Raw genomic sequence first — 13,758 nt, forward strand, 5'->3', positions numbered from 1 at the left:
GTGACAAATTTAATTCTATTAAAATTAAGAACTTCTGTTCAATGAAAGGTGATAATCTAAGCAAAATGCTAAGTAAGAGACAGATATTTCTTGTGTCAGTTCAGTCGCTCAGTCATGTCCAACTCTTTGTGACCAAATGGACTGCAGCACGCCAGGCCTCCCCGTCCACCACCAACTCCTGGAGTTTGCTCAGACTCATGTCCATTGAGTTGGTGATGCCATCCAACCATCTCATCCTCTGTCGATCCTTCTCCTCCTGCCTTCAATCTTTCCCAGCATCAGGGTCTTTTCCAATGAGTCAGTACTTTGCATCAGGTGGCCAAAGTATTGGAGTTTCAGCTTCAACATCAGTCCTTCCAATGAATATTCAGGACTGATTCGCTTTAGGAGGGACTGGATGGATCTCTTTGCTGTCCAAGGGACTCTCGAGAGTCTTCTCCAACACCACAGTTCAAAAGTATCCATTCTGAGTGCCAAAGAATTGATGCTTTTGATTTCTTGTATATAAAATGTAAAAATGATTAGCATACAGAGTGAGATGCTATATCCTGCTAGCATACATATTAGCATATAGTATGTGGGCTTCCCAGGTGGCGATAGTGGTAAAGAACCCACTTGCCAATGCAGGAGATGTAAGAGACGTGGGTTTGATCCCCGGAAGGAAGGCATGACAACTCACTCCAGTATTCTGGCCTGGAGAATCCCATGGACAGAGGAGCCTGGCAGGCTATAGTCCATAGGGTTGCAGACAGTCAGGTACAACTGAAGCGACTTAGCACACATGCACAGAGTACATAAAGAACAACTACAAGTTAATTAGCAAAATGCAAATTACCCAATAGATTTAGGCAAAGTATATGAAAAGGCAATTTACAGAAAAGGAAGGTTGAATGATCAGTAAAAGTATGAGATGATAACCTCACTGGCAATCTACAAATGCAGTTTAAAACAACACAGTACAATTTCTTATCAACCATGTTAAAAACTAATACACCTGACAATGCCAAATGTTGATGAGGTAGAAAGTTGGGGCTATAAATACCAGTTTATAGGGGCAGAGGTAACAGATAGTCAGGAGTAAAGAAAGCAGAGTAAAGAAATATTTAGGATGGTAAATAGAATTTAACTGGGACAGGGATTAAGGGAAAGTTAGAGTGAAGAATGACCCAGTTTTATGGGAGATGTAGAGAACGTGGAGGTAAGAATCTATTCAATCAAAATATAATGAATTTCTTTTTAGCCTGGGACATCTAAATAGAAATATTTAGCAGATACTTGGACATAACCCTTTGGGGCTCAGAGATGTTAGAGTATATTATATATTTCATGCTCACCATCAACTGGAAGATTAGCTATCAGATCTTCATGTTCTTTTTCTGTGAGCTTAATTCCCATGTTTCCAAGAACATTGTTCAGATCATTGACATTAATCATCCCGCCTTAGAAAAAGAGAGTAAATTACAATGAGGCAAATTAAATGACTTCAAAACATTAAAAATATAACTCTATCCATGAATTATTTTTCCAATAGCCATTATTACCTCAGAAATGTAATGGAAAAGCAGTAATAAAAATAAATCATATTCATGACTGAAAAAGTAAGTAGCAGAGTTATAAATAAAATTTCTCTTTTTAAAGTTGGGCTTGAGGGGGTAAGAGAACATACCATAAAATTTCTTAACGATTTCTAAACTAGAGCTGAAGCAACTAATCTCATAGATTTCTGAAGTAACAGGTTATTTTTATCAAATAAACTCTCAGGTTATTTGTGGCAAATTTCTAAAATAACTAACTTGCTATATATAAGTAAATTTGAAATGTTTTTTTTTCACCTGCTAGATGCAAAAATATAATAAAGAATATTATCTGATAAAATAAAGATATTTAGGGATGTATAAGTAATGAATCAATAATATTCACAGTATAATGTTATAGACTCAAGAATTTAATAGGTATATTCTTACCTTTGAGAGACTTTACTTCATCCAAAACCCTATTTTGAAACACCTGTCCAATAGCTATAAGAAAAGGCAAATTCATGTCAGAATGAAAATTGTATGGTCATTCATAAAAGAGTATTTTGTATTTCATAATTCTATAAATATATTTTTCATAATTTTCCTTAAAATGTTATTTTAACTAGAAATTTTAAAAATGAAGGTAGAAATAACAACTTTTAAAAAGGTGACATGTCCCTATGATCTTTGTTACTCAAAGCAATTGTGAGTTTGGGCTATGCCGAGGCATCATCATTGCCACCATTATAGCCATCACTGCTACCACCACCACCAGTATCACCACCACCATCATAATCACAACTACAATAACAGCACAATAGATAACTTTTATTGAAATTTTACCTTATACGAAGCACATTTCAAAGTGCTTTATCATTTTTATCCTCTTCTTATAAATGAGGAAATTGACACACTGAGGTTTAGAAGAAACTTGTCTAAGATAACACAGAAGATAAGTAGTGGAGCTAGGATCTGAATCTAGGCATTCAGACACAGGGTATTTTGCTCTCAACCACTCTGCTATATTGTTGTTTCCCATTTTTTAAATATGTACTGATTTATTTGGTTGCTTCAGATCTTAGTTGCCAACGTGTGGGATCCTTATTGAAGTACATGGACTTCCTAGTTGTGGCACGCTGATTCAGTTGTTCTGTGGCACGTGAGAATCTTAGTTTCCTGACCAGGAATCAAATTTGTGTCCACTGCATTGTAAGATGGATTTTTAACCACTAGACCACCATTTTTTTTCTCTGACTTCTTCCTCTTCCATCTACTAGTCTTTCACTCTTTTCATTTTCCTTTCTTTCCTTGCTTATAATTAGGTTTTATAATTAAGTATAAGTAATATTAAGTCAGGGCTTCCAGTGGTAAAGGTTGTGCAGGTGGTAAAGAATCTGCCTGCCAGTGCAGGAGATGCAAGAGATGTGGGTTTGATCTCTGGGTTGGGAAGAACCTCTGCAGTAGGACATGGCAACTGGCTCCAGCATTTTTGCCTGGAAAATCCCATGGACAGAGGAGCCTGGTGGGTTACTGTCATGGGGTCACAGAGTCGAACATGACTAAGCACACACACACACAATGTTAATTGCTTTACTCATAGCCACAAGGTTTAATGACTTAAAAAGTAAATTTAATTGACAGTTATATGGTTTCTACACAGCTTAGAATTTTTTTTTCTAAAGTTCAGAAATTTCTAGAGGAAATTTCATAGGGAAGTTTTATAACTTCTTAAAAAGGCCACACAATTAGGCCATGAAAGGCCTGAGTGGCAACCATGTGACTCACCATCAATTGATAGGATTTTCTTCAGCTCTGAGCATTCCTTATCAGCCAGCTCAATTCCCATGTTCCTAAGAAGATTTGGAAGGTCATTGACATCAACCTTTTTTCCTTTGAAAAGATGAGAATATAGACATTTGAGAGTTATATGGCCTAGCTAATGATTTCAAATAATGAAATATTCATGCCTATGAAGAATCAGGGTCTTCCCTGGTGGCTCAGAAGGTAACAATTTGAGAACATGCAAGGGCAGAATGAAATATATCCATATCAGTTCAGTTCAGTCGCTCAGGTGTGCCCAACTCTTTGCAACCGAACGGACTGCAGCACGCCAGGCTTCCCTGTTCATCGCCAACTCCTGGAGCCTACTCAAACTCATGTCCATTGCATTGGTGATGCCATCCAACCATCCTCTGTCGTCCACTTCTCCTCCTGCATTCAATCTTTCCCAGCATCAGGGTCTTTTCTAACGAGTCAGCTCTTCTCATAAGGTGGCCAAAGTATTGGAGTTTTAGCTTCAGTTTCAGTCCTTCCAACGAACACCCAGAACTGATCTCCTTTAGGATGGACTGGTTGGATCTCCTTACAGTCCAAGGGACTCTCAAGAGTCTTCTCCAACACCACAGTTCAAAAGCATCAATTCTTCAGCACTCAGCTTTTTGTATAGTCCAACTCTTACATCCATACATGACTACTGGAAAAACCATAGCCTTGACAAGACAGACCTTTGTTGGCAAAGTAATGTCTCTGCTTTTTAATATACTGTCTAGGTTGGTCATAACTTTCCTTCCAAGGAGCAAGCGTCTTTTAATTTCATGTCTGCAATCACCATCTGCAGTGATTTTGGAGCCCAGAAAAATAAAGTCAGCCACTGTTGCCCCATCTGTTTACCATGTAGTGATGGGACCAGATGCCACGATCTTAGTTTCCTGAATGTTGAGCTTTAAGCTCATGTTATTGAGAAACTCAATAATAAATCAGAGATAATAACATAATTTTAAAATGTTCCCAATAATTTAACAGTTTTTACTGATCACCTATGAATAAAAGAAAGTGGTCAGAAGGAAGTATGAATTGTCCACAGTGATACTAAATCTAGGCTGAGAGGAATTTTTTTCTCCTCTATTTAAAATCTCAAGTAGGCCATTATTAATTTTTAACCAGATTTATTGAACAGGTGTAAATATTTTTCACATATTATGGTCAATTTAAAAATGTATAGCTGCAGAGACCTGAGCAATTATCACTACAATCTAACACTAAAACATTTTTGTAACCCTAAACCTAATATCCATTAAGCCTAGTCCATCCCTCTCTACCATCCCCAGTACCAGGAAATATTGTCTATTCTCTGTCTCTATAGGTTTGCCAATAATAGACATCTCAGATAGATGAATCATACAATATGCGATGTCTTATGATTGACTTCTTTCACTTAGTGTAATATTTTCATTGATCCAAGGCACTTCAGCCCTAATTCAGTTATAACTGTATTTAAGAGTTTATTTCTAGATCATAAAGGGGGTAAACCTAAGAATACAGTCGTTGGCTCATGGAGTCTGGTGTAGGAATGTGGATTTTATGGAAATAGGGAAGTAAGGAAGCATTTCATACATAATGACCAGAATGTCTGATGGTCCATGACTGAGAAAGGGAGTGAGCATTACCATACAGTTATGGAACATGTCCCACATGTCAATACTCTCTCACCTCTGACCTACTCTTTTCTATATTTTTGCATTAACCTATTTCCATACTGTTTTTCATGCAACTTTTCCCTCAATTGCTTTTATCTTGCCTCACTTTTTATAGTTCTAATAACAGTTCTGTCTTCATTTTCATGATTCCTTTAGAACCAAAATTAAAGGAGTTGTTGGCTTATGTTAATAAAATGATGAGAAAAAATATTTTCTTATTTTCTCTTTTTAGTTCATTTCTAAGCTTTTATAAATGTCTTGTTAATGGCACGTAAGATTTTTTCCAGAAGTGATTTTATAGATACTCACATCTCAGGTTATTTTCAACAGTGCAAAAAATGTAAGCACTCACCATCAACAGGCAGATTCTCTAGTAAGTCTTTACTTTCTGTTCCTATAAGCTTCATTCCCATGTTTTGCAAAACAGTGTCCAGTTTACTGACATCAACGACCCCTCCTTGGGAAAAAGAGAGGAAAATAAGCAAAATTTAATAAACTTGGAATGTGACAAAAAGCAATGAATTACTGTATGTTATAGATATTGACACACAATGAAGTACATTTAGTTGTACAAAAAGTGTCAGTAATGAAGGTGGAATTAGAATTTTTTTTCCCTTGAGCCTTTTTTGGGGAATAGTCTATATAATTAGCTTTTAAAGATTATGGCATAACTTCTAGACCATTTACAGAATTAGAGAAAATAAGTCACATACTTCTGCCAATAGGAACATGTTGTTCTTATTTCCTGAACTAAAAGATGTGACATTATGACTCATGATATAAGAAGTTTATGTTTTGTCTTCACCTCTGTACCAACCAGCTCCTAAAACCCTTGTAATTTCCTCAGTGATAAAAGTGATGGGACCATCCTTTGTTATAATATTTGGTCTTTCATCCTTAGTTCCTAAAATAGCTTCAGATCACTAAAGGTGAAAAGAATGTCTTCCATTATTCCTAAAAAGCCCCTTCCAACCACACCTGAGTTTATGGTATGCTAATGAGGTGCTTTTGGAAAGCCCCTGGATGATAACCACAATATACGGGGCTAGTTGCTGGAAGAACAGATCACGTGATTGGAACTTTCAGTCCTGTTCTTGAAACTCTGGGAAGAAAAGGGGCACTGGAGGTTGAGTTAATCACCTATGGCCAAGGACCTCATCCATAATGCCTACATAATGAAGCCTCCATAAAAATCTAGCTGAGGTAGTTTGGAGAGCTTCCAAGTTGGTAAACACGTCGAAGTACCTGGAGGGCAGAGAGGGCACAGAAGCTCTGTGCCCCATTCCACATACTTTGCCCTGTGCATTGCTTTCATCTAGCAATGCACAGATGTATAAGCTGGGTTTAGAAAAGGCAGAGGAACCAGAGATCAAATGATGTTTTAATACCGTGTAAAACTATTATAGAAAATCTCATACAGGTGCGTAAACTCTCCCCTATGGTACAGTAGCATTTACAATACTCACCACTAAGTGGCAGGTGTTCTTTCACATCTTCATGTTCCTCTTCTGTGAGCTCGATTCCTGGGTGTTCAAGGATGGTGTCTAGGTTATTGGCCTTAAACTTTCCTCCTTAGGAAAACATATGGGAGTAATACATGAAAAAAATGAGTTTAAAATATCAAAAATATTTTGCACGGGAATTGTCATCTGACTATGTATGCTTTACCATTATTATATATGGTTTTGAAAACAAGAAAGGTACTTATGTGATTATTATCTAAAAGCATCAAGTAATCAATAGAAAAAAATCATAATTAAAATATTTTCTTTTAAACTTTAACTTGGGTAGAAGACTGTACTATAAATAGCCCATGAAAGGATAGACTCTACGATTTAATTATACATCATAAGGAATAGGAATGAGCTTTGATGCCAGGGATCTAATTAATTAACTAGTTAATTAACTAGCTAATTAATTAATATATTATAATAAAGTAAAAATTATGAGGTAACTTTAGAAGTATAAGTAGACTCTCACTGCAATTTTTTTGAGGTGAAATTCACATAACATAAAATTAACCATTTTGAAGTGAACAATTCAGTGGCATTTAGTACATATTAACAATGTTGTAAATAAATATTTACATAAAGAAGGCTGTCAGTTAGTCAGTTCAATCACTCAGTCGTGTCCGACTCATAGACTGCACCCTGCCAGGTTTCCCTGTCCATCACCAACTCCCAGAGCTTGCTCAAACTCACGTCCATCGAGTCGGTGATTCCATCCAATCATCTCATCCTCTATTGTCCCCTTCTCCTGCCTTCAATCTTTCCCAGCATCAGGGTCTTTTCCAATGAGTCAGTTCTTCTCATCAGGGGGCCAAAATATTGGAGCTTCAGCTTCAGCATCAGTCCTTCCAATGAATATTCAGGACTTATTTTCTTTAGGACTGACTGGTTTGATCTCCTTGCAGTCCAAGGGACTCTCAAGAGTCATCTCCAACACCACAGTTAAAAGCATCAATTCTTCAGTGGTCAGCTTACTTTATAGTCTAACTCTCACATCCATACATGACTACTGGAAAAATCATAGCTTTGACTAGACGTACCTTTGTTGGCAAAGTAATGTCCGCCTTTTAATATGCTATCTAGGTTGGTCATAGCATCACCTGGGAATCCCCCTTTTCATTGGTGGTTTAGTTGCTCGGTTATGTCCAACTCTCGCGACGCTATGGACTGCAGTTCACCAGGCTCTTATGTCCATGGAATTTTCCAGGCAAGAATAGTGGAGTGGGTTGCCATTTCCTACTCCAAGGGATCTTCCCAACCCAGAGAATGAAGCCAGGTCTCCCACATTGCAGGCAGATCTTTACTGTCTGAACCACCAGGGAAGCCCTTTTCATTGTCTTCATTGATCTTGAATTATTATTTCAAAACAAGGAACAGCAATCAATGGCAAGACTAGATGATAGTCCCAAATAATGGCTATATATTTTTTCTTTCATAATTCTGGTTAATTTTATTACAGCAATATTTTTAAAAGTACCATTATAATCTCAGATAGGTCTCTTAAGCTAAAAAAGTATTTTTCTATTATGATAATTGATAGCTCCACATCTAGTCCCACTTTTCCTAATGGATACATTGTCCCACGCAAAGAAAATAAGACAATGAAGATCACCTGCATATTCTTTCTGGTAGATTGAAAGTGATAAAAATTATAGAATGAAACAAAAAAATATTTTAGGGAACAGTTCTGTCCTACACAATGATGCAATTAAATGCATCTTAATAAGATAAGCAAGTATTAATTCAATTAAGGTTGTAAAATAGTCAGGAAATGTTTCAAACACTTAGCCTCACTGGAGTGATCTCAGGTTTATATCTTTAACTTTTGTTTATTTAGTTTATGAATTAATTTAGCCCTAATGTGAAATTTACTGCTCTTTAGAGTTTGTCTCCAGCCCATTGAGGGAGATTAGAAGTCTGGGAACATAGTCCTTGGACCACAGAATCTGGTTCAGGAATATAAGGATGTAAGCAAAAGCATGAGTGGCTGAGCATTCTTGCATTCCTTGCATGACAGCTTGAATTCTTCATGGTCCTTTCCCTTGAGGTATCTGGAAGACTCTGCCCTTCTCATGTGGTATAGGAAATAAGTCCCACACTTATCACTTCTCCTTTATTCTGCTGTCCTAAAGTCCCTGGAAATAATGGTGGTGGTAGAACTCTTTTTTTTTTAAACTATTTTTATTTTTTTGGCATGGTCTAACTTCTTTTTTATTTTTTATATAAATTTATTTATTTTAATTGGAGGCTAATTACTTTACAGTATTGTAGTGGTTTTGCCATACATTGACATGAATCAATTTCCCACATTTGGCTAAGCTGTCTTTTCTATTAAAAAAAATTATTGTGTTAAAGGGAATGTATACCATTCCCTTCCCCCCACAGTGCTGTCTTTCTCTAGTTCTATCCAAGTCTAATAGTGGCACTGGCCATGAACTGAATCAGAATTGCTGAAAATATCAAGAGACAAAACATGTTTACTTTCTTAGCCGTGGTGGATGCATGTTGATGTATGGAAAAACCAATACAATGTTGTAAAGTAAAAATAATAATAACAATAATAATTTTTTAAGTTTATTTTTTAATTGAAGTATAATTGCTTTACAAAATTTTGTTGCTTTTTGTCCAACATCAACATGTTTACTTTCTGTCTTGAGTCATCTTTACCATCTTCTGTCTCAATGTCAAGTAAGAGTTTTCAGAGATTACTTTTATAGAAGCCCATATTCTCCAGACACCCTGAACAATTCAAATATGTCTTAAATACTTACCATCACCTGGTAGATTGTGTGTCAGATTACTAATTTCTTTTTCTGTAAAGTTCATCCCCATGTTTTGCAAAAGAGTACCCACTTTATTGACATCAATAATCTTATCTTGTGAAAAAGAAAAGCATGTATAAAAAACTTATTGGTTCTACAGTGTGACCATTGATGTTACTTACTGTGTATTATGATTACATCTTTGTCTGTATAGTCAAAGCTATGGTTTTTCCACTAGTCATGTACAAATGTGAGAGCTGGACCATAAAGAAGGCTAAGTGTTGAAGAATTGACGCTTTTGAATTGTGATGCTGGAGAAGACTCTTGAGAGTCCCTTCGACAGCAAGGAGATCAGACCAGTCAATCCTAAAGGATATCAACCCTGAATAGTCATTGGAAGGACTGATGCTGAAGCTGAAGCTCCAATACTTTGGCTACCTGATGCAAAGAGTCAACTCATTAGAAAAGACCTGATGCTGGGAAAGATTGAAGGCAGGAAGAGAAGGTGATAACAGAAGACGAGGTGGTTGGCTGGCATCACTGACTCAATGGACATGAGTTTGAGCAAACTCCAGGAGATGGTGAAGGACAGGGAAGCCTGGTGTGCTACAGTTCATGGGGTTACAAGAGTTGGATGATTTAGCAACTGAACAACAACTTCTTCATCCACCTTATCAAGAAGGCCAAGATTTAATAAGGTCTGTTCATATATATACGAAGGGGGTCAATAAGGGTATTTGAATTAGAATTGATATATTCAAAATGGTTAAGCAGGTTCTTAATTATTTACAGCAAATGGTAAAATAAATGAAAATGAGTAAAGTTTATTTTTCTTTTCTGAACTCCCAGATTAGATACCTTAACTCCTAACAAAAACTGACCAGCAAGTTGTTTCCATTCATTTGGATGACTATGTTATTCAGACCCATCTTACTGCTTAAAACAACTAAAATCTTGAATAAAATATAACAAGCATCATTTTGAAAGCAACGAAGAGCTGAAAGAGAGTAAGGAATTACTAGTCCAAAGTCTCATGAAAAACAGGAAGCTAGGCAGGTAAGCACAGTGCCAGGAAGAGGCACTTCCTCTTTTTCCTGGAGCTTCTTTATGAATCGCTCACAGTGTTCACGGGGCACTCTTACTGTGCACACCCACTGAGGCATGTATGGCATCATTTATATCCATGGAGGCCCAAACTACAACAAATTGGGCACAGCATCATCATCACATGATCTAATCTTGACTCAGAATAATGCCAGTCCATATTGAATGTGGAAGATTTTGATGTTCAATCTAAATTTGAAAGGATAGTTGGTATTTCTGTACCAAAGAAAATAAGAAATAATGGTGCACCATATACCTTTGTATTTCTTCATGTTGGGGTTTTTGACTAGGCACGATAATAAGCAAGTACACGCAATAAGTACTCTGACCACATAAGTGATTTCCAAACCCTAAGAAATCAATAATCTCCTCACTTGGGAATATATTACACAAAAAATGGAAGATTTAAAAAAACAGACAAACATCCTATGTATGCCTGTGGCGGATTCATTTTGATATTTGGCAAAACTAATACAATTACGTAAAGTTTAAAAATAAAATAAAATTTTAAAAAAATAAATAAATAAAAGTCACACAGAAAGACATTCACATAAAGAACAGCCAGACCTGGGGGAAGCCATATACTTATGTGTCTAGGGGAGGGGAATGAGGGCCTAGGGTTAGACCAACCAATATTAAAACATGATAAAGCTGTCATATTCAAAGCAATTTAGTATTAGTGTATGAATAATCAGACCAAGAGGACAAAATATGAATTCCCAAAACAGGCAAGTGCATATAAAAACTAAGTATATAGTTAAGATGGTATTTCACATTATAGGGAATGAAGATAGAACTTTAAAGAAGCACTGGGACGACCCAGAGGGATGGTATGGGGAGGGAGGAGGGAGGAGGGTTCAGGATGGGGAACACATGTATACCTGTGGCGGATTCATTTTGATATTTGGCAAAACTAATACAATTATGTAAAGTTTAAAAATAAAATAAAATTTAAAAAAAAAGAAGCAATTTGTGACAACTGTTTTTTGTTGTTGTTTAGTCACTAAGTTGGGTCCAATTCTTTGTGCCAATTGTATAGCTATTTTCAAAAAGATAAAATAGATCTCTATTTCCTGATAGAAATCAATGTAAAGTGTGTACTATCACATATGAAGTATTCTTGTCCAAAAAAATGTTAAAATTGAAAATAATTAAACCCTTAGAGCTGACTTCTAGTTATAGGGAATACAAGGGTTAGAGGAACAAGACAGATGAGAAAACAAATTTAGTAAATGGGATATTCTACAAGATAACTGGAAACAGATACAGTTTCTTCAATAAATTAGAGGTTTATTAAAAGAGGAGGAGGAAGAAGGAGGATCAGCTTTATATTCCATGAGATTCAAGTGTCTTAACAGATACAGGGTGTAAACTTTGGTGTTTGACTTAAATAAACTATTAACAACTGTAAAAATATTAGAGATAAGAAAATTTTAAATTATATAATGGCACTGAAGTAATGTAAAAAATGGTCTGTATTTTTAAGACATGCATATTTAAGTATGTAAGAACAAAATGATATTGGAACTTGTTTTGAACTATTTCAGTCGGAAAAATAAAAACAAAAAGAAACAAGTGTAACAAAATCTTCATACTTGTTGGTGACAGGAACATGTAAGAAAGAATAATTATATTATTCTATTACTACTTTTGTATATGTTTGGAAATGTTTATTATGGCCCAAAGGTGGAAAGAACTCAAATGCCTATCAACTGATAAGCAGATAAAGAAAATATATATCCATACAATGGAATATTATTTGCCAACAGAAAGGAATGAAGCAGCATACTCATGTTCATAGCAGCATTATAAACAACTAGAATGTGGAAGCAACCCAGTGTTCACTGATGGATGAACGGATAAGCAGAATGTGGGATGCACCTACAGTGTAATATTACTGAGGCTTAAAAGGCAGGAAATTCCAACATATGCTATAACATAGGTGAACCTTGAGGACATTATGCCACATGAAATAAATCAGTCATTCCACTTATATGAAATCAGGGGGATAGAAAGTCATAGGGACAGAAACAGAATGGTGGCTGCTAGGGGCTGGGATAAGGGGCAGTGGGGAGCTTTTGTTTAATGAATATAAAGTTTCAATTTGCAAAATGAAAAGAATTCTGGAGATGTATGATGGTAATGGTTGAAATTAAAAGACGCTTACTCCTTGGAAGGGAAGTTATGACCAACCTAGAGAGCATATTCAAAAGCAGAGACATTACTTTGCCAACAAAGGTCCATCTAGTCAAGGCTATGGTTTTTCCAGTGGTCATGTATGGATGTGAGAGTTAGGCTGTGAAGAAAGCTGAATGCCAAAGAATTGATGCTTTTGAACTGTGGTGTTGGAGAAGACTCTTGAGAGTCCCTTGCACTGCAAGGAGATCCAACCTATCCATTCTAATACAATTATGTAAAGTTTAAAAATAAAATAAAATTTAAAAAAATAAATAAATAAAGGAGATCAGTCCTGGGTGTTCATTGGAAGGACTGATGCTAAAGCTGAACTAATCTCAAAAATATACAAGCAACTCCTACAGCTCAACTCCAGAAAAATAAACGACCCAATCAAAAAATGGGCCAAAGAACTAAATAGACATTTCTCCAAAGAAGACATACAGATGGCTAACAAACACATGAAAAGATGCTCAACATCACTCATTATCAGAGAAATGCAAATCAAAACCACTGAGGTACCATTTCACACCAGTCAGAATGGCTGCGATCCAAAAGTCTACAAATAATAAATGCTGGAGAGGGTGTGGAGAAAAGGGAACCCTCTTACACTGTTGGTGGGAATGCAAACTAGTACAGCCACTATGGAGAACAGTGTGGAGATTCCTTAAAAAACTGGAAATAGAACTGCCTTATGATCCAGCAATCCCACTGCTGGGCATACACACCGAGGAAACCAGAAGGGAAAGAGACACGTGTACCCCAATGTTCATCGCAGCACTGTTTATAATAGCCAAGACATGGAAGCAACCTAGATGTCCATCAGCAGATGAATGGATAAGAAAGCTGTGGTACATATACACAATGGAGTATTACTCAGCCATTAAAAAGAATACATTTGAATCAGTTCTAATGAGGTGGATGAAACTGGAGCCTATTATACAGAGTGAAGTAAGCCAGAAGGAAAAACATAAATACAGTATACTAACGCATATATATGGAATTTAGAAAGATGGTAACAATAACTCTGTATACGAGACAGCAAAAGAGACACTGATGTATAGAACAGTCTTATGGACTCTGTGGGAGAGGGAGAGGGTGGGATGATTTGGGAGAATGGCATTGAAACATGTAGTAGGAAACGAGTTGCCAGTCCAGGTTCGATGCACGATGCTGGATGCTTGGGACTGGTGCACTGGGACGGCCCAGAGGGATG

General features: G+C 36.4%; 2 protein-coding genes across 2 annotated transcripts in view; both read right to left on the bottom strand.

Annotated features, from left to right (window-relative positions):
• LOC105000618 overlaps positions 1 to 3,363 on the bottom strand; it is a 122,291-nt gene extending 118,928 nt beyond the window's left edge. Inside the window, 3 exon segments of the mRNA XM_010856563.1 lie at positions 1,335 to 1,439; positions 1,965 to 2,018; positions 3,303 to 3,363. Of these exon segments, the coding sequence (XP_010854865.1) occupies positions 1,335 to 1,439; positions 1,965 to 2,018; positions 3,303 to 3,363 (220 nt within the window).
• Positions 3,364 to 8,904: 5,541 nt separating this feature from the next.
• The window catches only part of EFCAB13 (EF-hand calcium binding domain 13), a 175,963-nt gene continuing 171,109 nt past the window's right edge, over positions 8,905 to 13,758 (bottom strand). The window contains exon 36 of the mRNA XM_010856564.1: positions 8,905 to 8,951. Coding sequence (XP_010854866.1) covers positions 8,905 to 8,951 — 47 coding nt within the window. The remainder of the gene's footprint in view (positions 8,952 to 13,758) is intronic.

Source organism: Bison bison, unplaced genomic scaffold, assembly GCF_000754665.1.
Source record: "Bison bison bison isolate TAMUID 2011002044 unplaced genomic scaffold, Bison_UMD1.0 scf7180017864371, whole genome shotgun sequence".
Lineage (NCBI taxonomy): Eukaryota > Metazoa > Chordata > Mammalia > Artiodactyla > Bovidae > Bison > Bison bison.